The sequence below is a fragment of the Coregonus clupeaformis genome, chromosome 28 (assembly GCF_020615455.1).
Source record: "Coregonus clupeaformis isolate EN_2021a chromosome 28, ASM2061545v1, whole genome shotgun sequence".
NCBI classification, from domain to species: Eukaryota; Metazoa; Chordata; class Actinopteri; order Salmoniformes; family Salmonidae; genus Coregonus; species Coregonus clupeaformis.
The window spans coordinates 32,488,765-32,516,607 of NC_059219.1; the positions used below are offsets into that span (position 1 = coordinate 32,488,765).

Consider the following 27,843-nt stretch of genomic DNA (forward strand, 5'->3'; position numbering starts at 1 on the left):
TAAATCTAGACCACTAAGGATCCATCAGATTAGAACAGAGAGTCCATTACAATCTGATGATCTTGATCACACAATTGTCATCTAATAATCATAGAAGTCCATATTAATATGTACATAAATACAAATACAATGCTATTATTGGTTTAAAGGCTATCACATATGATCACTATCAACGTTGTTTAGCAAGACAATACCATAATGTATACTGGTGAAAATATAAAGAAAAAACTCATATTAATGTAACTAAAGAACATATATAACTTTGTCTGTTGATTACTGTTATAGGAATATGGTATGGTAACATATTGATATATATGGAAAAGAGGACTGCTAGTCAGTTTCCACCTTCCAGGGATCATTGGCCATGTTTTGCCCCCTGCAGGGAGAGTGGTGTTAGTGCAGTGATCTGTGTGGACTGAATACTGGACTACTGGACTACTGGACTATTGGACTATTGGACTGACACTGAGAAAAGAGGGGATCCACTGTGCAGGACAGCTACTCTGTTCCTGACTGAGTTCAGCTCCCTCCCTCCTCTCCTGTGTCTCTGATCAGACACACTGGGACTCTGTAGACCAGCATTACAATACATAAAACCCAGCATCTCCTCTGCATCTTAAGATTTCATTTGATTGATTTATCCTTTATTTATCCTGAGAAGTCACATTGAGATAAAACATATTTCAAGTGAGCTCTGGCCAAGAGAGCAGCATCCATACAGTATACACATGAGACACAACACCAAAACATAACAATTAATGGAAGTTAAAACAGTGCAAAATGGGTAAATCAAATAAAATGTTATTGGTCGCATACACATATTTAGCTGACATTATTGCAAGTGTAGTGAAATACTTGTATTCCTAGCTCCAACAGTGCAATAATATCTAACAACATAATGTCAACAATTCACACAAATCTAATAGTAAAAGAATGGATGAAGAAATATAGAAATATTAAGATGAGCAATGTTGGAGTCCGGAGTATAAATATATATATATACATATATATATATATGAGTGTGATGGGATGTATAGACATTATGGACAGTATGTGGATAGCACATGTAGTATATCTATAGAATACGCAGGATAGAATAGTATATGTACAGCCATAGTTGAATAGGATGGCCTTGACTAGAATACAGTATATACACATGAAATGTGTAAATCAGTATGTCAACATTATTAAAGTGACCAGTGTTTCATTATTAAAGTGACCAGTGTTCCATGTCTATGTACATAGGGCAGCAGCCTCTAAGGTGCAGGGTTGAGTAACCGGGTGGTAGCCGGCTAGTGACATCGACTAAGTTCAGGGCAGGGTACTGGGTGGAGGCTGGCTAGTGATGGCTAGTTAATAGTCTGATGACCTTGAGATAGAAGTTGTTTTTCAGTCTCTCGGTCCCAGCTTTGATGCACCCGTACTGACATCGCCTTCTGGATGATAGCGGGGTGAACAGGCCGTGGCTCGGGTGGTTGATGTCCTTGATGATCTTTTTGGCCTTCCTGTGACATCGGGTGCTGTAGATGTCCTGGAGGGCAGGCAGTGTGCCCCCGGTGATGTTGCCAGTTGCGGACGGTGCAGTTGCCATACCAGGCGGTGATACAGCCCGACAGGATGCTCTCAATGGTGCATCTGTAAAAGTTTGTGAGGGTCTTAGGGGCCAAGCCAAATTTCTTCAGCCTCCTGAGGTTGAAGAGGTGCTGTTGAACAGCCCTCCAATCTGGGATTTAAAATCAGCAATCACAATAAATTATCAAATTTGAAATCTTTTTGCAAAGTGTTCCAAGATGATCAGGCAGCAAAGCTAAAAGTGTATACTCAAATCAAATCAAATCAAAACAAATGTTATTGGTCACATACACATGTTTAGCAGATGTTATTGCGGGTGTAGCGAAATAGTGTTCCATTATTAAAGCGGCCAGTGATTTTAAGTCTGTGTATATAGTGCAGCAGCCTCTAAGGTGCAGGGTTATGTAACCGGGTGGAGGCCCTAATTTATGTGTTCTCTATGACCTCTGGGTGCGCAGGGCAAATGTCCAGGAACACAAGGAAAGAACAAAGGACAATGCCCAAGGACCAGTCAGCCCTTCCACCGTGAAGAGGCCAACATGTATCTCTACAGTATCCACATAACTGATTCCTGGAATGTGTGATAGAATAATGCTATGGCATCCATGTCTGGTATCTATCTACAACTTGTCCTCTGAGGATAACTTTGATGCCATCTATATGGATGTATGATTTATGGGGTTACTTGTAGTTCTTCAGAGTGAAGTCTGATGACACTCTATGAAAGCTTTTATTGTCTCAGGAATGCTGTCACATCTACTGCTCCCAGCCCACACCCTCAGGTCATCACACATAGATGTGACCCTCTCTACAGGATGTTGGCTGGTTTGATCTGATTGGATATTTTGGTTTTGTTACCTTTGTTTTGGTCTGTGGATTGGTCAACAATTGATTTTAAATATAAACAAGTCAGATCTGGTTTAAATGGAATGAAGGTCTGTTGATCTCTCTCTTATCCTGTATCCAGTCCATGGAGAAAGGTTGTATGATAAATTATCCTTTCCTAGGCATCTCTTTGTTCATACTTTGCATTGTAATGTATTGTAACGCTTGTTAATCCTTTGTAACTCTAAGATCTTCATGCCTAGAATAATGTATTGTAATGCTTGTTAATGTACAGTAATTTAAGCTTTATGCCTTGTATGTCATTTCATTCATTTTACAATGTTAATTAAATACACTTGTATATAGAATCCAGACATTTCTTTATTGCCTATTACTTTAACTAAACTGTAGTCTCTTGCCTATTTTAATAATCTTACAGAATCAGAAAACAATTTAATAGGCTAATTGCATAGTCTTGTTACGAGGTGAGGTATTTATAATATAGCATATATCAAATATTACCACAGTACAAAATAACTCTCACCAAACTCAGTTGGGAACATGATCTGAAATACAGTTCTGGGATCTCGGCCGGTATTGTCAATGACCATGCAGGGTAAGTAAAGTACTTAAATATATTGGCAGCTGCCCTAAGATGTCCTCATAGACAAACACGTATCAGTAAGTCTGTCACCTCACAGTTAAGTTTGGCCATCCTGCTAACTGATATAAGGTATAGTGATGTGTTAGAGATCTTGTGGTTGTTACAAATCTAAGAGCGTCATGGCAGAGTGTCTAGTGTGTGCAGGTAAGATCCTGGAACATTCAAGAATATCACCATAGTCCAACAAAGGCTAGAAAGTGTCTCAACCAGGTATTTTCTAGCTTGAAATGAAACAAAATACTTACTCCTAAAGAAAAAGCCCAGATTAAGTTTAAGATTTTTTGTGATCTGTTGAACGTACAAAGTCATTTCAAAAAATATCAAGGGGCGTCAGAAAGTCTGTTTCAGGAGATACCAGATTTGAACCTTTTTGAAGATAAATGGGTTCATGGTTCTCCATGAAATAGTCAATAATAATGAGTAAAAATGCAGTAAAGAACCCATGGGATAGTTACTGAATATGTTCTAACAGCTTTGAGTTATCAGAGGAAAAAACTACCTTTACTCCACACACAGAGACACATACAAAGCTCTACCCCGCCCTCCATTTAGCAAATTAGACCATAATTCTATCCTCCTGTTTCCTGCTTACAATCAAAAACTAAAGCAGGAAGTACCAGTGACTCGCTCAATACGGAAGTAGTCAGATGACGTGCAAGCTACGCTACAGGACTGTTTTGCTAGCTCAGACTGTAATATTTTCCAGGATTCATTCAATGGCATTGAGGCGTATACCACCTCATTCACCAGCTTCATCAATAAGTGCATCGACGACGTCGTCCCCCAGTGACCGTACGTAAATATCCCAACCAGAAGCCATGGATTACAGGCAACTTCCACACCGAGCTAAAGGCTAGAGCTGCCGCTTTCAAGGAGCGGGACACTAATCCGGACACTTATAAGAAATCCCACTATGCCCTCAGACGAACCATCAAACAGGCAAAGCGTTAATACAGGACTAAGATTGAATCCTACTACGCCGGCACTGATGGATCGGATGTGGCTGGGCTTGCAAACTATTACGGACTACAAAGGAAAACCCAGCCGTGAGCTGCCCAGTGACGAGAGAATACCAGACGACTGCGTGATCATGCTCTCCGTAGCCGATGCGAGCAAGACCATTAAACAGTTCAACATTCACAATGCAGCAGTGCCAGACGGATTACCAGGTTGTGTGCTCAGAGCATGAGCGGACCAACTGGCAAGTGTCTTCACTGACATTTTCAACCTCTCCCTAACCGAGTCTGTAATACCTACATGTTTCAAGCAGACCACCATAGTCCCCGTGCCCAAGAAAGCAAAGGTAACCTGCCTAAATGACTACCGCCCCGTAGCACTCACGTTGGTAGCCATGAAGTGCTTTGAAAGGCTGGTCATGAATCACATCAACACCATCATCACGGAAACCCTAGACCCACTCCAATTCACATACCGCCAAAAACAGATCCACAGATGGCACAATCTCAATCGCACTCCACATTGCCTTTTCCCACCTGGACAAAAGGAACACCTATTTGAGAATACTGTTCATTGACCACATCTCAGCGTTCAACACCATAGTGCCCACAAAGCTCATCACTGAGCTAAGGACACTGGGACTAAACACCTCCCTCTGCAACTGGATCCTGGACTTCCTGACGGGCATTCCCTAAGTGGTAAGGGTAGGCAACAACACATCTACCACGCTGATCATCAACATGGGGGCCCCTCAGGGGTGCGTGCTTAGTCCCCTCCTGTACTCCCTGTTCACCCATGGCTGCGTGGCCAAGCGCAACTCCAACACAATCATTAGGTTTGCTGACGACACAACAGTGGTAGGCCTGATCTCCGTCAACGATGAGACAGCCTATAGGGAGGAGGTCAGAGACCTGGCAGTGTGGTGCCAGGACAACAACCTCTCCCTCAACATGAGCAAGACAAAGGAGATGATCGTGGACTACAGGAAAAGGAGGGCCGAACACGCACCCTTTCCCATCGACAGGGCTGTTGTGGAGCGGGTCGAGAGTTTCAAGTTCCTTGGTGTCCACATCACCTACAAACTATCATGGTCCAAACACACCAAGACAGTCGTGAAGAGGGCACGACAACGCCTTTTCCCTAGCAGAAGACTGAAAATATGTTTCTGCTTAATGTTAAGGAAAGCTAAATAAAAAAACTCTTTATTTCAAATTGAGTAGACAAAATATTTTCTGAACAGTTTTTATACCATACTAGAGTTAATTATTTGAACCACAGTCTAAAGAAATTCAGCTTGCCAAATGTGCTGGAGGTTTTTGTACGAGCAGTAATAGGGATTGTATCACTGTGGTGGACTTTTGGTAGCGGCACCAGACTTGATGTTGGAAGTAAGTAACAAGCTCTTTTGATATTAATTTCAGCTATTTTTTGGGGGAATTTTACTTTCTTAAACTCTGTCTATGAAAATATTGTGATTTTACATATTTTACTTTCTAAAGAATATAGTTATTTCTATTACTTTTGACGAAGCCTTCTTTCAAATAACATTTTATTTAACCAAAATGTTAAAATGTAGGTGTTTATGTATATGTCTGGTTTGATGGATTGCAGAGTATAATTCTAGTATGATAACTATTTAATAATATTGAATATAGTTATTGCATTGTGTATTACTGTTTGTGTGCGATTGTTGATCTTTAACTCTCAAATATTTTTGGTTAAATTAAGCTTTTGAATGAGCCTTCTTTCAAATAGATATTTATGGAATCAAAATTATAAATTGTAGGATTATTTGTATGTCTGATTTGTATATTTCCTAATTCTGATATAATAACTATTTAACAGTATAGTATATAGCAACACAAATCGGGGCGGCAGGTAGCTTAGTGGTTAAGAGCATTGTGCCAGTAACCGAAATGTTGCTGGTTCTAATCCCTGAGCCGACTAGGTGAAAAATCTGTCGATGTGCCCTTGAGCAAGACCCTTAACCCTAATTGCGCCTGTAAGTAGCTCTGTATAAGAGCGTCTGCTAAATGACTAAAATGTAAATATAATATTCATCATTGTTGAATTGTGTTCATGGTAGACTTCACTGTTAGTGTGAAGACAAAGGGTCTCAGTTATGTTTGTAACAGACTTCATGATCTAACAAGGTTGATATGTGATGAAAATACTATGAATATGAGTAGGCTATTCTGATCAGATCCATTCCTAAACAATATCTGTATGACATGTATAACTGACACCATATGACTAGTAACTCTAGTTATTTAACCACTTTATACTTGTTAGGTTCATAAATCTGCTTTGTATCATATTACTTTAGTGTTTCTCCGCATCTTTTAAACTATCTAACTTCTACATTCATATTTAGAGGTCACTTTATTTTGATGTGTCCTTTGCTGAAGATAATATCTTACTGTAGCTGTACTTGATGTAGTTACTTAGTTGATGAGTTCTGTTTGTTCCAGGTAACAGTGCCCCCACCCTCACCATCCTGGCCCCCTCTAGTGAGGAGCTGTCCAGTACAACAACAGTCACACTGACATGTATGGCCAACAAGGGCTTCCCCTCAGACTGGACCATGAGCTGGAAAGTGGATAGGACCAACAAGAAGCAGGAGGCCAGTCCTGGGGTCCTGGAGAAGGACGGCCTGTACAGCAGGAGCAGCACCCTGACTCTCACTGCCCAGGAATGGTCCAAGGCAGGAGAGGTGACCTGTGAAGCCCAGCAGAAATCCCAGACTACAGTCACCAAGACCCTGAGGAGGGCTGACTGTTCTGGGTAGGACCCCCCAGTCACATACCCCTGTGGAGAGAGGCTGCTGGTACCTCTTTTTTGACTCTGTTCTGAGATCAGATGTTCTCTCTCTTATTGATCACTGACATGTAGACTAACAGGGGGCTTTGCTTGAGTTCATGTGTCAATCCTCTCTGTAGACTGAGGTTTTATCAGTGTTAGATTTGATGTATTCTGTTTTTTAAATAATTCGATACTGTAGGAATGTTTGCTTTGATGCTTTTATTAATAGATGAAAATAAACATTTTTCTTTGGAACAAATATTTTCGTTGTCTCTTTTAATAATTAGACTTTAGTCAGAAATATATTTGTAAAGCCTGATTCACAGTTTCTTTGAAAATGATCAGACCTAAATGTCATAGCTTAGTTATTCCCTTGAAAACACACTGTCATCAAACTGTAGGTCATAATAACAAAAGATCCTACAATGTTAACAGATTAACAGGAGAGGTCTAGATACTACAATGTTAACAGATTAACAGGAGAGGTCAAGATCCTACAATGTTAACAGATTAACAGGAGAGGTCTAGATACTACAATGTTAACAGATTAACAGGAGAGGTCTAGATACTACAATGTTAACAGATTAACAGGAGAGGTCTAGATACTACAATGTTAACAGATTAACAGGAGAGGTCTAGATACTACAATGTTAACAGATTAACAGGAGAGGTCTAGATACTACAATGTTAACAGATTAACAGGAGAGGTCTAGATACTACAATGTTAACAGATTAACAGGAGAGGTCTAGATACTACAATGTTAACAGATTAACAGGAGAGGTCTAGATACTACAATGTTAACAGATTAACAGGAGAGGTCTAGATACTACAATGTTAACAGATTAACAGGAGAGGTCTAGATACTACAATGTTAACAGATTAACAGGAGAGGTCTAGATACTACAATGTTAACAGATTAACAGGAGAGGTATAGACACTACAATGTTAACAGATTAACAGGAGAGGTCTAGATACTACAATGTTAACAGATTAACAGGAGAGGTCTAGATACTACAATGTTAACAGATTAACAGGAGAGGTCTAGATACTACAATGTTAACAGATTAACAGGAGAGGTCTAGATACTACAATGTTAACAGATTAACAGGAGAGGTCTAGATACTACAATGTTAACAGATTAACAGGCGAGGTCTAGATACTACAATGTTAACAGATTAACAGGAGAGGTCTAGATACTACAATGTTAACAGATTAACAGGAGAGGTCTAGATACTACAATGTTAACAGATTAACAGGAGAGGTTTAGATACTACAATGTTAACAGATTAACAGGAGAGGTCTAGATACTACAATGTTAACAGATTAACAGGAGAGGTTTAGATACTACAATGTTAACAGATTAACAGGAGAGGTCTAGATACTACAATGTTAACTGATTAACAGGAGAGGTCTAGATACTACAATGTTAACAGATTAACATGAGAGGTCTAGATACTACAATGTTAACAGATTAACAGGAGAGGTCTAGATACTACAATGTTAACAGATTAACAGGAGAGGTCTAGATACTACAATGTTAACTGATTAACAGGAGAGGTTTAGATACTACAATGTTAACAGATTAACAGGAGAGGTCTAGATACTACAATGTTAACAGATTAACAGGAGAGGTTTAGATACTACAATGTTAACAGATTAACAGGAGAGGTCTAGATACTACAATGTTAACAGATTAACAGTAGAGGTCTTTCTTGGAAAGGTTTTTGACCTGTTTGATTTATAGACTAAGTTGTCCACATACTATTAGAAATATCACAGCTTCTAGTCATATACTTTTCTCTACCTCCAACCCCCTGGGAACAGAGTGATCATCTGGTGACAGTACTGTTCTATTCTGGGACAAGCAGAACCACCCAGCCCTGTCTATGTAAATCTCAGTTTCACTCCCACAGCTACTAGTCTAGTAGTTGAACAGTTTCACTGCCTGAAATACCATGGACTGGGCCAGTGTGAGGGAGTGGACCGGTTTTGACCTCTTTGGTGGATTCAAGAAGGGACACATAACATATATGCCATCAACAATTTATCTGAATTGCTGTCTAGGTATGGTAAATCTGAACTATTAATTTTAGGTGATTTTAATATTGATTGGAGGATGCCAGTGTCAGATATTTGCTCTGAGCTAAACCTGTCTTAGCTGATAACTGACCCTACACGGCCCAATCCTAAAGATCAATCAAAATCTACCCTGATTGATCTAATCTTGACGAATACTCCCCAAAAAATTTTTGCTAGCGGAGTGTTCCCACTGGATTTTAGTGAGCATTGCTCAGTTGTCTGAGTCAGAGATGTGAGAATACATACATCTCAGTCTCGTGTCTCACTAAGAGGAACTTTAAAAACTTCAGTGAACAAGCTTTTTTACATGATCTTTATTGTAGTGATTTTGATTTTATCTCAGCTATCTCTGAACCTGATTTAGCGTTAAGCTTTTTTGTAAATGTCCTCAATATGTAGATAATTATGCCCCCTTCCAAACTCTGATAGTTAAAGGTACATCGAATGCCTGGTTCACTCCTGAATTATCCGAAGTCATTTGTAATACGAAATGTTGCCTGGGTCAAGTCCAGGAACACAGGCTTAGGCCCGGATTGGCAATATTTTAGGCAACTGAGGAATCAATGTGGAAGATTAATCAGAAAGGCTATATCTGATTATTATGTAACCACTCTTTCTGATTGTAAGGGGAATCTAGTTAAATTTTGGGAAACTGTCAAGTCTCTGAAGGGTTGCACTTCCTCCTCTCTGCCCCAACAAATCTATTTAGATTCTGGCCCCATTACGAACACAAATGCCATCATTGATGCATTTAATCATCACAAACACTGATTCGGGAATTTTGAAGATTGACTTGGAAAATGGAAGTGAAGTTTTGAATTTTGGCAATTCACAGAAAAATAAGTCCTTCATGCCGTACATTTACATTTTAGTCATTTAGCAGACGCTCTTATCCAGAGCGACTTACAGTTAGCGCATACATTATTTTATCGAACCCACAACCCTGGCGTTGCAAACGCCATGCTCTACCAACTGAGCTACATCCCCTGCCGGCCATTCCCTCCCCTACCCTGGACGACGCTGGGCCAATTGTGCGCCGCCCCATGGGTCTCCCGGTCGCGGCCAGCTACGACAGAGCCTGGATTCGAACCAGGATCTCTAGTGGCACAGCTAGCACTGCGATGCAGTGCCTTAGACCACTGCGCCACTCGGGAGAGATACCAAGAAATCCACAGGGGCTGACCAATTGGAACCGGTTATGCTCAAGTGTGCTGCCCCCCTGATTGCTGGTTCAGTAACCCATATCTTAAATCTAACATTGTTATCAGGAAATAATCAAAAAGTATGGAAAACAGCTTTTGTGCTGCCAATCCATAAGGGTGGGGGATAGTAGTGATCCTGATAAATATCGTCCCATTTCCAGGCTTCCATGTTTATCTAAGATTCTCAAATCTTTGGTAAATAAGCAACTTTGCTCTTTTTAATCTGAGCATGGTATTTTGAATATAAATCAGTCTGGGTTTAGGTCAGGCACTATCACAGCATCCACATTAGTTGTTAATGATGTTGTCAATGCTTTAGACACAAAAATGAATTGTGCTGCCTTGTTTGTGGGTCTGTCTAAAGTGTTTGATACTGTTGATCATGTTATTTTATTGAAAAAGTTGTCTTCAATTGTCCTGGGCTTTGACGGCTGCTGATGGTTTCATGATTATCTTAGTGACAGAATTCAGGCCATCGTGATTGATGGGGTTAAGTTCGAATTTCTTGAAATACATAAAGGTGTTCTGTTGGGGTCGAAACTAGGACCTGCTCTTTTCACCATTAATATAAATATTATTGGTCAATTTGTAAAGTTATATATGCGGATGATACAATTTTGTATGCAATTGCCCTGACTGCTGACCTGGCTGTGACTAGGCCCTTACTAATTTAAAACTCATACTTAATGCAGGCAAAACTAAATACATGTTGTTTTCAAGTTCTCGAAAGATTGTCTCAGATTGATTACATCTTCACTCATCGGATGGTTCTATAATCGAACGAGTCCCTGCCTACAAATACCTTTTGGAATTTGGATTGACAATGATTTAACATTTACAAAACATATGAATGAGCTTGTTAAGATGCTAAGATTTAAAGTGGGCTTTTTTGTAAACATACAGTGAGGGAAAAAAGTATTGGATCCCCTGCTGATTTTGTACGTTTGCCCACTGACAAAGAAATGATCAGTCTATAATTTTAATGGTAGATTTATTTGAACAGTGAGAGACAGAATAACAAAACAAAAAATCCAGAAAAACGCATGTCAAAAATGTTATGAATTGATTTGCATTTTAATGAGGGAAATAAGTATTTGACCCCTCTGCAAAACATGACTGAGTACTTGGTGGCAAAACCCTTGTTGGCAATCACAGAGGTCAGACGTTTCTTGTAGTTGGCCACCAGGTTTGCACACATCTCAGGAGGGATTTTGTCCCACTCCTCTTTGCAGATCTTCTCCAAGTCATTAAGGTTTTGAGGCTGATGTTTGGCAACTCGTATCTTCAGCTCCATCCACATATTTTCTATGGGATTAAGGTCTGGATACTGGCTAGGCCACTCCAGGACCTTAATGTGCTTATTCTTGAGCCACTCCTTTGTTGCCTTGGCCGTGTGTTTTGGGTCATTGTCATGCTGGAATACCCATACACGACCCATTTTCAATGCCCTGGCTGAGGGAAGGAGGTTCTCACCCAAGATTTGACGGTACATGGCCCCGTCCATCGTCCCTTTGATGCGGTGAAGTTGTCCTGTCCCCTTAGCAGAAAAACACCCCCAAAGCATAATGTTTCCACCTCCATGTTTGACGGTGGGGATGGTGTTCTTGGGGTGATAGGCAGCATTCCTCCTCCTCCAAACACGGCGAGTTGAGTTGATGCCAAAGAGCTCAATTTTGGTCTCATCTGACCACAACACTTTCACCCAGTTCTTCTGAATCATTCAGATGTTCATTGGCAAACTTCAGACGGGCATGTATATGTGCTTTCTTGAGCAGGGGGACCTTGCAGGCGCTGTAGGATTTCAGTCCTTCACGGCGTAGAGTGTTACCAATTGTTTTCTTGGTGACTATGGTCCCAGCTGCCTTGAGATCATTGACAAGATCCTCCCGTGTAGTTCTGGGCTGATTCCTCACCGTTCTCATGATCATTGGAACTCCACGAGGTGAGATCTTGCATGGAGCACCAGGCCGAGGGAGATTGACTGTTATTTAGTGTTTCTTCCATTTGCGAATAATCACACCAACTGTTGTTACCTTCTCATCAAGCTGCTTGGCGATGGTCTTGTAGCCCATTCCAGCCTTGTGTAGGTCTACAATCTTGTCCCTGGCATCCCTGGAGAGCTCTTTGGTCTTGGTCATGGTGGAGAGTTTGAAATCTGATTGATTGATTGCTTCTGTGGACAGGTGTCTTTTATACAGGTAACAAACTGAGATTAGGAGCACTCCCTTTAAGAGTGTGCTCCTAATCTCAACTCGTTACCTGTATAAAAGACACCTGGGAGCCAGAACTCTTTCTGATTGAGAGGGGGTCAAATACTTATTTCCCCCATTAAAATGCAAATCAATTTATAATATTTTTGATAAGTGTTTTTCTGTTTTTGTTGTTGTTATTCTGTCTCTCTCTGTTCAAATAAACATACCATTAAAATTATAGACTGATCATTTCTTTGTCAGTGGGCAAACGTACAAAATTAGCAGGGGATCAAATACTTTTTTCCCTCACTGTAAACAGATCTTGACACATTTTAGAGTGGCCTTTTCTTGTACCCAGTACAAGGTGCACAAGTGTAATGATCATGATGTTTAATTAGCTTCTTGATATGCCACACCTGTCAGGTGGATGGATTATCTTGGCAAAAGAGAAATGATCACTAACAAATTTGTGCAGAACATTTTAGAGACATTTTCTTGGATCTTTTATTTCAGCTCATGAAACGTGTGACCAACACATTGCCTGTTGCATATATATTTTTGTTCAGTGTAGAACGAACAACTGGGTCGCGTCCATAGATACAGAACAAAAATACTTAACGACTTGGTCAAGTCTCTGGCAACCGAACCGATAGAACAAATGACCAGCCGACTTGTGTCGGGACTATGTCTTGTGGAAGGATGAAATAGTATGAATAAATTCATTAAAATAACGTTTTTAATGAAAATATGTAAATCATAATTTGAATATGTTGGTGACCCGTTTTATAAAAGTGATTATGCCCTTGAAGCCATTTTTTTGAGGATACATTGGCACGGTTTGCCTGCCCTCGACGCAATATATCCTCCAAACACCGCACTACCAATACTACTTTTACAACTACTAGTCTTAGCACCTGTAACTCGTCATGGATGATTTTACATTTAGTGTTTGAACAACTAATGTTTGAAGAATGGTGCCAACAAGAAAAGTAGGAGGAGGATATGAGAGAAATGAAACAAGAAGAAGAGCAAGTGGACCAGAAACCTGAGCCTAGTGTTAACGTTAGACATACAGAAATCAGTAACATTAGCGCTGCTATAGACGACATAGAAAAGGAGAGAAATGAAGAAGCTAGCTACATCAAGACAGACCAACTGGGTAGTTAAGTGCTTTCTGGAATGGCTGTCAGAAAAGTGGGTAAACATTGATCTGGCAACTGTTTCAAAACAGGAGATGGGTAATATTCTCCTGAGTATATTCTCTACACCACCTACTGAATAAGGTGTGGTTTGATTTGTAGTGGAAGGAAATCGCAAACTGAAGCTCGACTCATTCGTAATAAAATAACACAAAAATGGTTTGAGATACGCAACACTGAGAACCACAAAAATCCAATGGAAAGAGACAGAAAGAATCATCGCGGCTGCATGTATGAGAACCTAGGGGAACAAGCTCTGCCCCATAGAAATATGCAAATCACTATCATAAATAAATAGCTGTCGATGCTGTGACCATCCCCCAAAAAATGCCATTGTGGTTTCTATTCTGATCTGCTGTGTCAATGTCTTTGCTACAATATTTCAGCCAGGCCCGGCGGCAGGATTAACTCAGCAAGGGGGCATCAGAAATGACTACGGGGGCGCAACTATTTTCGCTTGCTGATAACACAGGATGGATAATAATCGATAGTACAATTACACACAATGTATTTGCATCCACACACGGCTGTCTTGCCACAAGAATACAGGCTACTGCACCACTTTACAAACATGGACAATTCATAACCGGCTCGAGAATTTGCAAGTTAAGACAACGCTACACAGCTACATGCACAATACCCATCAATCCAATGCAAAACAGTTGCTAATTACCGTAATAACACTTCCTCATGCCAATACAATGCATTTCCAATCGCGGAAAGCAAACAATAATGTACAATGCACTACCACGACTTATCGGTACAATGCAGCTTGGACGCAGCTACCAAGCTGTTTTCCCACAAGAGTGCTGTACTATGCTGCGTATGATACCAGAGAACTTAGTATTCCATAGCAACGAGTTGTTTATGGCAACACTATAGCTACATCGTTACTAAACCATTGGTCAAGGTCTGCCCACCCTCATCAATATAATGCAAAGCACCTCTTCTACCATATAAAACAACATAAAAAACAATCTGATTATATTATAACCCAAACATTTCCAATCCAATCACATCACAGAAATCAAGCAGTAGACTTGGCAGCAACCCCAATAAAGAAAATCACGCATTGATGCTGTTTTGAACATCATCAGCAGTCTCTCGTTCCACTCCCCACAGAATTTGCTTGTAGGATCCTTCTCAAATGCCAGTTGAATCAGCTGCTCTTTCCTCCTGTGCAACATGCTCCGTCTGTGCTCACTGAATATGTTTTTCAATGTTGAAAAAGAGTTCTCGCAAGTTGCCGTGGATGCTCCAAATGTTAATCCCAGCTTCAATGCCATCATCACAGTAGGCATTGCTGTTAGAGGCCCGGAGTATCTATCCAAAATGCCCTGCGTTGTCCATTTTTCTTCTCCAGATCGGGCGATTTCAGTCTGTAGAAACTGCCGTTCGACAGTAAACTCAGTTTCTACAAAATCTCCTGAGATTAAGTCCAGCAGTGGTTTCACCTTTTCCACATCCATAAAGGTTTCATTCTCTGGGTGCAAGGCACAAAGGGCCTCAACAAGTTGGCTGTTTCATTGGTTAAATCTTGCTGACATTTCTCCCAGTACAGCATCCAGAGTGCTGAAAAACAGTATTTTGCACTCCCTCTCATTATCCTCTTCTAGCTGGCCCACATATTCTTTCAGATTACTACTCACTACTCTTTGCTGTTTGCTTGGAGCGGGGGTGTCCAATTGTGCTTGTATTTCTGCCATAACTCATCAAACTGCATCTGCCTTTCAGGAATATTCCAGTCACTCTCTGCTTTTGAACCACGCGCTACAAAATGACAAACCTGCGCTGGCTCCTCATCACCTAGGTTGTCAGGCACAAACGGAGGCATCGGTGCTTGTAATGTACTGGCGGTGTTGCTGCTAGATTTGGTCTTGGCGGCTGCAGGCCCCTCCTCAGGTTGTTTACCTCCTATGTCACCAGTCTACAAGACGGTTGCGCAGGTGCCTTTGCTGCTGGGCTCGACGGCCTTGGCCTCTGTAATTAGGGTCGGCCCAGCGGCCTTGCCTTTGGCCTCTGTGGCACGCTTCTCCTCCTCCCCGCCGCTTTGATCCGATGCTGCCGTTGTGTCCTGGTGAAGCCACTTTCTAATATCCATCATACTATCAGCTAACTACCTAACTGTTAACATTAGCTAAATTCCATCCAGCTGCGTGGTGAAACCTTTTCATTTTTTTCGTAGTACGTAACTTTGAAAGTAAACCAAAACGGTCAAATTGACCCCGCCCTTATACTGTGAAGGCCAATCAATACTTTTTTTCAACCAGTAAAATGTGTATTACGTAGGTATGATGCGTGCAAGGGAGTTGCATGAATGAAGCATACACAACAAATGGGCATGACGGACGGGGCAGATTGTGAGACAGAAACAGTGTGTGGAGCATCACGTTTTGTAGAGAAATGTATGGTTTGGGAAATAATCTTGATTTTTAATGCTGGTAACACGTTGTATAAAAGCAATAATATACTCGAGGCCATGTGTTATGTCACAAGCCATGTTCTTCGACTCGTGGCTGTGACGATATCACAGCCATGATAAAAAATTAAATAACACATGGCCTCATGCATTATTGCTGTGCTTCAAACTTTGCATGTGGACATTTGACTGGTAATAGCTCCCATTTGACCTGTGTACCGCCATTGTCAACCAGACAAATGACAAATATCGTCCACGCTCACATGACTCTATCTTGTTGACTGTACCTAAGGCCCTTAAAGAGCTGTGTTAAAAAAACAATTGTTCCAGTTCTCTGGCCTTTCCAGGAGGTCCTCTCTTTGAATGAGTAGCTAGGGTAAAATCTATGGTGGACAATGAAGTGCGGGGCTGTCAATGTTTTGACCCCCAGATGCACTACACCTCCGTGATGAATTCTTGCCTTCTCAATGTGTACATTTCTGTTTTTAAACTGTAGTGCTTTGTGTTTTATGTTGTAATTGTGTGTAAAGCTTTGTGTGCTGCTATTTTGTAAAATAGATGTTTAATCTAAATGAGACTAACCTGGGAAAATAAAGGTAAAATTAATTTATAAAATAAATAAATCATGTGTTTCAAAACATCAAACTTTATAAGTGAACTTTCAGGTCATGATATAACTAGTCACAACCTTGATAATGATGATGATGATGATAATGATGATGATGATGATGATGATGGGGAACATGTGATCTGAATGATACTTTCTAAACATATTCAAAGTTCACCTCATCTAGTGATCAGTGTTCCATGTCACTGTCTCTTCCCCCTCAGCACCTGCAGTAGGTCCCAGCTGTAGCAGTACAGTCACTGTGCAGTCTGACTGAGGGAGGTTTTTGTACGGCTCTGTATCACTGTGTGAACACATGTTTACTATTGGGATAGTGGAAACTCTGACAGTAGTAATCTCCTGCATCTTCAGCCTGGACTCCACTGATGGTCAGAGTGAAGTCACTCCCAGATCCACTGCCACTGAATCTAGAAGGAGTCCCAGAATGGAGTGTGTTCCCTGGGAGCATCATGAGTTTGGGTTTTTCTCCAGGTTTCTGTTGGTACCAGGATAGACACTGATGGCCCCATGACTGACCATTGTAACAACTACTATACACATTACTGCTGGTTTTACAGTTCAGAGAGACTGTCTGTTCTGGGAGAACAGCTTTCACTGCAGGAGTCTGAGTCACAGTGATCTGTCCTCTGGATTCTGAAACAGAGAAAACAATAATAATTGTATATCACCAGGAATTAATATAACAATTTTTCAGTCCACTCAAATTGTTTACTTTTCATTATACAAACACATAACTCCTTTTTTTTTTTACCCTTGATGTAGAAAGCAAGTGTCCAGATGAAGATGGTGATAAAAGTCATGGTTGTTGTGGGTTCTGTTGTCATGAAGGACAGCTCTCAGTCATGAAGTGTTAAACTCACAGGGATATAAACACTCCCAGACCATTGAAGCATGTGCTGCCTATGCAAAGTTTAATATTTAAATAATCTTCCTGGTATGGACCCATATTCATAACTGTTAACTATGATAGAGATTATACAGATTATTTGATCATGTTTTCAATACCTTATACTGTAAATCAGTGTTCTAAGATAAAAAATTTATTTATACAGTTGAAGTCGGAACTTTACATACACCTTAGCCAAATACATTTAAACTCAGTTTTTCACAATTCCTGTAATTTAATCCTAGTAAAAATTCCCTGTCTTAGGTCAGTTAGGATCACCACTTTATTTTAAGAAAGTGAAATGTCAGAATAATAGTAGAGAGAATGAATTATTTAAGCGTTTATTACTTTCATCACATTCCCAGTGGGTCAGAAGTTTACACACACTCAATTAGTATTTGGTTGCATTGCCTTTAAATTGTTTAACTTGGGTCAAACGTTGTGGGTAGCCTTCCACAAGCTTCCCACAATAAGTTGGGTGAATTTTGGCCCATTCCTCCTGACAAAGCTGGTGTAACTGAGTCAGGTTTGTAGGCCTCCTTGCTTGCACACGCTTTTCAGTTCTGCCCACACATTTTCTATAGGATTGAGGTCAGGGCTTTGTGATGGCCACTCCAATACCTTGACTTTGTTGTCCTTAAGCCATTTTGCCACAACTTTGGAAGTATGCTTGGGGTCATTGTCCATTTGGAAGACCCATTTACAACCAAGCTTGAACTTCCTGACTGATGTCTTGAGATGTTGCTTCAATATATCCACATCATTTTCCTTCCTCATGATGCCATCTATTTTGTGAAGTGCACCAGTCCCTCCTGCAGCAAAGCACCCCCACAGCATGATGCTGCAATCCCCGTGATTCACGGTTTGGATGGTGTTCTTCGGCTTGCAAGCGACCACCTTTTTCCTCGAAACATAACGATGGTCATAAGGATGAACCAGACTTGTGGAGGTTTGCAATTTTCTTTCTGAGGTCTTGGCTGATTTATTTTGATTTTCCCATGATGTCAAGCAAAGAGGCACTGAGTTTGAAGGTAGGCCTTGAAATACATCCACAGGTACACCTCCAATTGACTCAAATGATGTCAATTAGCATATCAGAAGCTTCTAAAGCCATGACATCATTTTCTGGAATTTTCCAAGCTGTTTAAAGGCAGAGTCAACTTAGTGTATGTAAATTTCTGACCCACTGGAATTGTGATACAGTGAATTATAAGTTAAATAATCTGTCTGTAAACAATTGTTACTTGTTTCATACACAAAGTAGATGTCCTAACCGACTTGCCAAAACTATAGTTTGTTAACGAGAAATTTGTGGAGTGGTTGAAAAACGAGTTTTAATGACTCCAACGTAAGTGTATGTAAACTTCTGACTTCAACTGTATGTGTTCTCCAGTTGTTTATACTCAGTACTATCAGTCCCTATTGTATTTTACTAGTTCTTCAGTACTATCAGTCCCTATTGTATTATACTAGTACTTCAGTACTATCAGTCCCTGTTGTATTATACGAGTACTTCAGTACTATCAGTCCCCATTGTATTATACTAGTACTTCAGTAATATCAGTACCTATTGAATTATGCTGTTTTCCAGAACCTAGTCAATGATGTGCTGAGGGATGTGATTGGACGCTTTGTTTTTGTCTATTTAGATGACATCCTGATTTTTTCCAAGGACCCTGAGGCTCACAAGCAACACGTTCGCCAAGTTCTTCAATGGCTGTTGGAGAATAAGCTTTTTGTTAAAGCTGAAAAATGTGAGTTCCATGCTGCCACAGTGTCTTTCCTGGGTTATATTATTGCACAGGGACAGTTAGGTATGGACCCTGCCAAGGTCATGGCAGTCACAGAGTGGCCTGCGCCCTCCAACCTGAAGCAGCTACAGCGTTTCCTGGGGTTTGCACATTTTTACAGACGTTTCATCCACAACTACAGCCATCTGGCAGCACCTCTCACCACTCTCACCTCCACCTCCACTCCGTTCCACTGGACTCCTGAGGCAGAGGCAGCATTCCTGGAACTCAAGGGGTAGGTGCTGTTCTGTCTCAACGTTCCCCCTCTGATCAGAAGGTCCACCCATGTGCATTATTTTCCCGTAAGCTCTCACCTGCATAGAGGACTTTTGACATCGGAAACCGGGAACTCCTGGCAGTTATGCTGGCTCTGGAGGAATGGCGTCACAGGCTGGAGGGCTCTGTAACCCCCTTCATCGTGTGGACTGACCACAATAACCTGTCCTACATCCAGACCGCCAAACGTCTGACCCTCCCTTTTCTCTCTACTCCTCTACTTTCCTCTCCTGTCCTAATATATACCATCATAGAGAAGTAGTAGCTCACCCTCCTCTCTCCTCCCTCTCCTCTCTTCCAGCTGGTTTCTCTGTCAGTCCCACAATGTCTTTGCTCCCCCCGTCCTCTGAGCAGCTCTCCGGGATCTCGGCCACACTAGCCTGCCTGCTGAGCGGCTACTCCCCCCAGGGGGCGATGGTGAGCTGGGAGGAGGACGAGGCAGATGTGATGGAGGGGGTCCTGACCACCACAGAAGAGAAGGGAGGTCGCTACAGCCGCAGTAGCACCCTAATCCTGAGCAAGGCACGCTGGGAAGAGGGAGAGGTGTACACCTGCAGGGTCACCCACAACGACACCAGTGATTCGGCCAATTTACAGAGAAGTCACTGTAGTGTCTAGAACCCATTGTAGGAGGCTAGAGTCCCCACATGGTGTTAGTGAAGGAAACAGTGTTTTAGAGCTGGATGTTAAAGTATAATAGTGAATAATATCAGTAGTGCTATATGCTAAAGGAACTATTTTGAGATTAAGTTGTGCATGTCTTCTTGCCTCTGGGTTGAAATAAAGCTTGTTTTGTTTGAAATATAACCCCAATAGTTGGTTTAATCATGATTCCAGTGATCACTATCTCAGGAATAGGCAGCACATTTCATAATATTTTAGATCAATCAACTTCTTTCATTAATAAGCATTGTAACATATATCTACTCTCATGTTTTCAAACAGAATTAAAAGGGCATCTGATCCAACAAATGCTCTGCAATCATTTCTACAGCTGAATTATCCTATTATACTGTAGCATCAATACCAGTGATAATAATTAGTGATATTTGATAATAAACCTCTAAGATCTGCTCTCAGAACTCACACTGCTAAATAGTTACTTTCCATAACATATATATTTGTCATGTTTAATTCCTAACTTGATGTTATTAAATTAGATGTTTTAGCAATGGTTTTCAACAATGTGTTGTCAAAACCTCTCCATTATATTTCCCCAGATCTTCTCTACCTCCAACCCCATGGGGACAGAGTGAACATCTGGTGACAGTGCTGCTCTATTCTGGGACAAGCAGAACCACCCAGCCCTGTCTATGTAAATATCAGATTCACTCCCACAGCTATCAGTCTAGTAGTTGAAGAGTTTCACTGCCTGACATACCCTGGACTGGGCCAGATGTGAGGGAGTGGACTGGCTTTAACCTCTATGGTGGTTTCAGGAAGGGAGACATAACAGATATGCCATCATGTAATTAATGACAGATACACAATTAGTATTATACTTTATGTAGATAGTGTATATAGTGTAGATAGTGTAGTGTAGCTAGTGTATGTAGATAGTGTATGTAAATAGTGTAGATAGTGTAGATAGTGTAGTGTAGATAGTGTATGTAGATAGTGTATGTAAATAGTGTACATGTGTCTCATGGTTGAGTCCAGCATCAGGTCTCATTCACAGGTCTAGCAGTCAGTAACCAACTCGGGACAAAAACTTAATATTTTGTTGTATACGAATACATACATTAAAATCAGACATTTGGTTGTGAGGTCAATTTGGGAACTTGTTTTGGGGGGGCTGAAGTGATTGTAACTTTGAAGTAATATTGAGGTCATAACACCTTTTGTTTGGCTTCTCATGTGGACTGGTAATAGCTCCCATTTGACCTGTGAACCTACGCTGTCCAGCAGACAAATGACAACTATCATCTACACATGACTGTATCTTGTTGACTGTGTCTAAGTCCTGAACAGAGCTGGGTAAAAAAAGTGTTCCAGTTCTCTGGCCCTTCCACTTGGAAGGAGCTTCAAAGGGACATCAAGCTCGTCTTTTTGACTGACTATCTAGTAAAAACTATGGTGGACAATGAAGTGGGGGGCTGTCAATGTTTTCTCCAGGTCTCTGTAGGTACCAGTGCAGGTAACTCCCGTAAATACCACTGCTGAGTTTACAGCCAATGTTGACCGTCTCTCCAGTGCCAACAGCTTTCACTGCAGGTGTCTGAGTCAGAGTGTACTGTCCTCTGGATTCTGAATATTAAATGGTGAGAGAAACAAACAGAACACTTTTTAATATCTGAAATTATGCAATTAATACATTATCCTGAGATAAGCATGATTACTTACTCAATTATCATTACTTAGATATTCATCATTCTTATACCTTGTATATAGAAGACAAGTGTCCAGATGAAGATGGTGATAAAAGTCATGGTTGTTGTGGGTTCTGTTGTCATGAAGGACAGCTCTCAGTCATGAAGTGTTAAACTCACAGGGCTATAAACACTCCCAGAGCACTGAAGCATGTGCTGCCAATGCAAAGTGTCTAATCTATGCAAACAGGGGTGTATTCATTCCTCCGATTCTGTTGCAAAACGTTTCTTAAACAGGAGCAAACAGAACGAAACAGGGATGTACCTATCTACATGTTTCCAATTTAAACTTGTTTTTGCTCTGTTTTCTTCCATTTGTTTCTTTTTTCCAACAAAAATACAGGACGTGACAACTACAATACCAATGTCCAAGCAAGGCACAAATTGGGATATCAAGAATAGTTAAATAGACAACAATAAAATAATGTTAAAATAATAACATAAAACCAAACAACAATAACAAACAACAACATAAAGAAAAAGTTGAATAAAAATTATAATATTCACAGTTACACCACATTAGAAATGTACTTCAGTTACATCCGTTATAACCTCTAAAGTCCATTAAACCAAGCAATAAAGTATCCGTTTGGTTCTTAAATGGTAAACGGTTTCCATAATGAATACAGAGGTGTATTCACTAGGAGCCTAATGGAACCAAACAGAAGCAAACAGTAGCAAACGGAACAAAACGGCGAGGGACCTAGCTGAATTTGTCCAATAGAAACTCACGTATTCGTTTCAAATCTTTTTCTAACGCAAAACGTTTTGCTACAGTGTACAACTAATACATACACTCCAGACTTTCTATGTCCCACAGAGACAGTGTAATTGAAGAGATCTGTGTGAGCAGGAGCATTTTTAAGCGGTGGGGCTGATTGCCCAGCCAATCATGGCCTTGATTTATAAACGAGCCTCAGCTGGGCTCAATTAAAGGCTGGGAAGGTGCTGGAAGGTTCTAGCAGGGTGTGGCAGGAGAGAGGTTTTGTGTTGACTGTACGACAGGTCATTTCAGGACAGTGTTTCCCAAACCTCTCTTCAAGTTCCCCCTGACATTCCACTTATTTGATGTGCTCCAGAACTTGCACAGCTGATTCGAATGGTCACGTAATCAGCAAATGGTCACCTGTGATAATTCTGGAATAAAATCAAATATGTGGACTTCCTCGGGTACTTAAGGAGAGGTTTGGGAAACACTAATTTAGGGATTAGGAGTTATAATCATGTTATACCATCTCAATAAATATTGTAGATTTGTCGCTTGAAATTCACAACCTGACAGAGGGACCAGGTTTTATTCAGAAATGTTGTGAGACATTATTATTGTTATATGCATGCATTACTTACTTAGTGTTCAGATGAAGATGGTGAACTTTCAGGTCATGACAAATATAATGAGTTACAACCATGATAACGATGATGATGATGATGATGATGATGAGGAACATGATGATGCTTTCTAAACATATTCATATTCATATTGACCTCCTTACTGATCAGTGTTCCATGTCACTGTCTCTTCCCCCTCAGCACCTGCAGTAGGTCCCAGCTGTAGCAGTACAGTCACTGTGCAGTCTGACTGAGGGAGGTTTTTGTACGGCTCTGTATCACTGTGTGAACACATATTTACTATTGGGATAGTGGAAACTCTGACAGTAGTAATCTCCTGCATCTTCAGCCTGGACTCCACTGATGGTCAGAGTGAAGTCACTCCCAGATCCACTGCCACTGAATCTAGATGGAGTCCCAGAATGGAGTGTGTTCCCTGGGAGCATCATGAGTTTGGGTTTTTCTCCAGGTTTCTGTTGGTACCAGGATAGACACTGATGGCCCCATGACTGAGTATTGTGACAATTACTATGCACATTACTGCTGGTTCTACAGTTCAGAGTGACTGTCTGTCCTGGGAGAACAGCTTTCACTGCAGGAGTCTGAGTCACAGTGTACTGGCCTCTGGACTCTGAAACAGAGATGGCATGTATCATTAGCATTACATTGTTCATTCATTTGTCCATTTAGCATGTTCACTAAAACTGTAATGAGGTTATATATTTAATGCTATGATCCAGGTCCTTTTCTGTCAAATATATTACCTTGGAGACAGAGGGCAAAAATCCAGATGAAGATGGTGATAAAAGTCATGGTTGTTGTGGGTTCTGTTGTCATGAAGGACAGCTCTCAGTCATGAAGTGTTTAACTCACAGGGATATAAACACTCCCAGAGCAGTGGGGCAGATACATTATGCAAATGAATGTTTCAAATCTATTTCAGTTTCCAAATAGGCTCCCATAATTAGAATGTGTTTTATCTTGCATATAAAATCAAACCGAAACGGTTTACTCTGATAACTGATGCTTGGTAACTTTTATGTCACACCACTATTATATTTTTATTCTGATGATGATCAGATATAATGAACTGTCTGTTCACTCATGCTTGGTCTCTCATGTAAGTTCCTCTAATCAGTTAGTGAACACTTCTCTAAACTAAAGCTGGTAGGATTCCTCTGGTAGTGTTTTCTGTCCTCTGTGACTTTACCACCACTGTTAAATGTGAGATCAACATCTTTAATAAAGGAATATACAACATGGATCACTATCACTACTGCTGCTGCTGTTGTCTTTCATATGGACAATATGGAGGAATACTAGCAACACTGGATCTAATGCTGGACTGTACCTCCAGGCTAGGAGAACACCTGATACACAGAAGAAGGAAAAAAGACTAATATCTGGATTTAAGATACAATTCATATTTGTATTATCTAGAAACAGCTTATATGAAGTGTTTGTTCTACCTGGAAGATGGTAAAGTGTATTTGTGTTGATGATGATTCTGTATGAGTGATCTTCACTGTAACAGCTGCAGCATCACAACACAGAGAGGGTTTTGTACCAGCAGTAATAGGGATTGTATCACTGTGGTGGACTTTTGGTAGCGGCACCAGACTTGATATTGGAAGTAAGTAAACAGAAAATGAACTGTTTTATTCCCCTTTTGATGTCGTGAGTCAATATCTCTATTAAATGTGCCTCAATATTGAGGATTTTTTAAATTACTTTTTTTAGGAGATTTTTTGAATAATATATAAGGCCTACACATACTATGGCCAATTATGGCCATCTAATCACATTTGACATGCATTTTTGAAAGATGGAAGTGATTAGCCTACATTTTAGATTGGTTGTATGAATAAACATACTGCACCTAGTAGGAAATGTACAAGAAATAATAGGTTTTGCTCAATGTTAAGGAAAACTAAATAAAAATCACTTTATTTCAAATTGAGTAGATGAAATCTTTTCTTAACAGTATTCATACCGTAGTAGAGTTCATTATTTGAACCACAGTCTAAAGAAATTCAGCTTGCCACATGGTCAGGTGGTTTTTGTACGAGCAGTAATAGGGATTGTATCACTGTGGAACTCTTTTGGTAACGGCACCAGACTTGATGTTGGAAGTAAGTATCAAGCTCTTTTGATATTAATTTCAGCTAATTTTTTTGGGTATTTTACATTCTTAAACTCTGTCTTACATATTTTACTTTCTAAAAAATATAGTTATTTCTAATACTTTTGACGAAGCCTTCTTTCAAATAACATTTTGTTTAACCAAAACGTTAAAATGTAGGTGTTTATGTATGTAATATAATGATAGACAATCACATCAATATTTGTTTTTGAGGTGCATATGGGAACTCGTTATACGGGGCTAAAATTAAGAAATGTTTAGATAATATCACCCTTTTTGTACTTCTTATGGTCTGTTATTGTGGAGTTATGACTGGTATTGTTTGTCAAAACTTCAAATAACTTTTCTATAAATCTTCCAGTCTTAACAATTATAACCACGCACAACCACAGAGATCCTACTAAATTCCTATTATATTAAAGAGTTCTAATATGTCATTCTATGGTCACAACCATGAAGATGATGATGGTCATGTGATCTGAATGATTGCTTTCTAACCATATTGTCACATGTCACAGTTGACCTCATCTAGTGACCAGTGTTCCATGTCACTGTCTCTTCCCCCTCAGCACCTGCAGTAGGTCCCAGCTGTAGCAGTACAGTCACTGTGCAGTCTGACTGAGGGAGGTTTTTGTACGGCTCTGTATCACTGTGTGAACACATAACCACCGTGGTGACTCTGACAGTAGTAATCTCCTGCATCTTCAGCCTGGACTCCACTGATGGTCAAAGTGAACTCACTCCCAGATCCACTGCCACTGAATCTAGATGGAGACCCAGAGTAGAGGGTGCTTCCATAGTAGACCAGTGCTTTAAGAGTTTCTCCAGGTTTCTGTTGATACCAGGCTAAACATGGTTTACCTGTACGCACACAGTCAGGATACACATTCCTGCTTGCTTTACAGTTCAGAGAGACTGTCTGTCCTGGGAGAACAGTTTTCACTGCAGGCGTCTGAGTCACAATGATCTGTCCTCTGGATTCTGAAAATTGGAATAAAAACATTTATATGAAATACATATGACATATAGTAATACATAATTCTGAGTAGAAATATTAACATTAATATGCTTTACATTTTTCCTTAGTGTAGATTAAAATAATTCTCAACAATAAATTCTGAAAATTGTAACCTTGAAACCAGAAGGCAAGTGTCCAGATAAAGATGGTGATAAAAGTCATGGTTGTTGTGGGTTCTGTTGTCATGAAGGACAGCTCTCAGTCATGAAGTGTTAAACTCACAGGGATATAAACACTCCCAGACCACTGAAGCATGTGCTGTCTATGCAAAGTTTCATATTTAAATAATATTCCTGGTAAGGACCCACATTCTTAAATGTTAACTATGATACAGATTATTCAGATAATTGTAGCATGTTTTGAATACCTAAATGAAAAATAAACAATAAATACCTTATATTGTAAATCAAGATAAAAACTGAATGATCTGCATTCTTCAGTGGATTGTAGTCATAAACCAGGACTATGAGTCCCTATTGTATTATACTAGTACTTCAGGACTATCAGTCCATATTGTATTATACTAGTACTTCAGGACTATCAGTCCATATTGTATTATACTAGTACTTCAGGACTATCAGTCCATATTGTATTATACTAGTACTTCAGTACTATCAGTCCATATTGTATTATACTAGTACTTCAGGACTATCAGTCCATATTGTATTATACTAGTACTTCAGGACTATCAGTCCATATTGTATTATACTAGTACTTCAGAACTGTCAGTCCCTATTGTATTATACTAGTACTTCAGTACCTAATACTTAAGTAATATCAGGGTGGTACTGAGAGTGTTCTGTGCATGAAGGTGCTCACTCTTGTGTGAAGGAGGTTTTGTATGGAGACTTCACCAGAATGAATCACTGTGGTGGACATTTGGAAGCGGCACAAAACTGGTGCTGAAAAGTAAGTCCTTTTTTGTCTTTCTCTCATAAAACTAAACGTAATCATGTTATTGAACAACGTTATGAGATGTTATCATCTTCTCCAGAGGAAATACTTTTAGGCTATATCGTTTTAGAGATTTCTGTGGACAGATTGGTAGATTGGTAGAGGGCAGAGTCACCGAAGTGAGAGAATTCTTCACATACCACCAAGTACACAAGTATTCTAACATCTGATTTAAAAAGAGCACATTTTGATATACAGTATTGCATGTCAGCTCATTGTTCTGTCGAGATGTAGCAACTATTATTTCTATAATATAAGCAACACCTTTTATTGTATTCATGGTAGATGTTAACACTGACATGGTTGAAAGGTGAACCTCATCTATGGTTTGAATAGTATTTTGAGGTCATTTTGGGCTTGTATCACAGAGTAGATGAGACATAAATTGATATTTAGATTTCATGTCTGATTTTACATTGTGAATATTAAGTGATACTGTATCCAGAGTATACGGTTGTTCTCTGTACTGTCGCTAGTTGGTTATCCTTTATGTGTTGTTGATCGGAAATGGTTTTGTTCACTGATAACACAGTCTTTT

At 40.1% G+C, this 27,843-nt stretch overlaps 4 gene segments (V, D, J or C); 2 read left to right on the forward strand and 2 right to left on the reverse strand.

Annotated features, from left to right (window-relative positions):
* Positions 1-27,843, forward strand: part of LOC121543925 — a 133,079-nt gene that overhangs the window by 96,333 nt on the left and 8,903 nt on the right.
* On the forward strand, positions 8,736-20,299 carry LOC121543450. The segment is given in 2 exon segments: positions 8,736-8,885; positions 19,794-20,299. Coding segments are annotated over 2 exon segments (426 nt in total).
* Positions 16,615-17,364, reverse strand: LOC121543451. The segment is given in 2 exon segments: positions 16,615-17,173; positions 17,292-17,364. Coding segments are annotated over 2 exon segments (426 nt in total).
* LOC123482171 lies at positions 22,310-26,614 on the reverse strand. The segment is given in 2 exon segments: positions 22,310-23,821; positions 26,465-26,614. Coding segments are annotated over 2 exon segments (426 nt in total).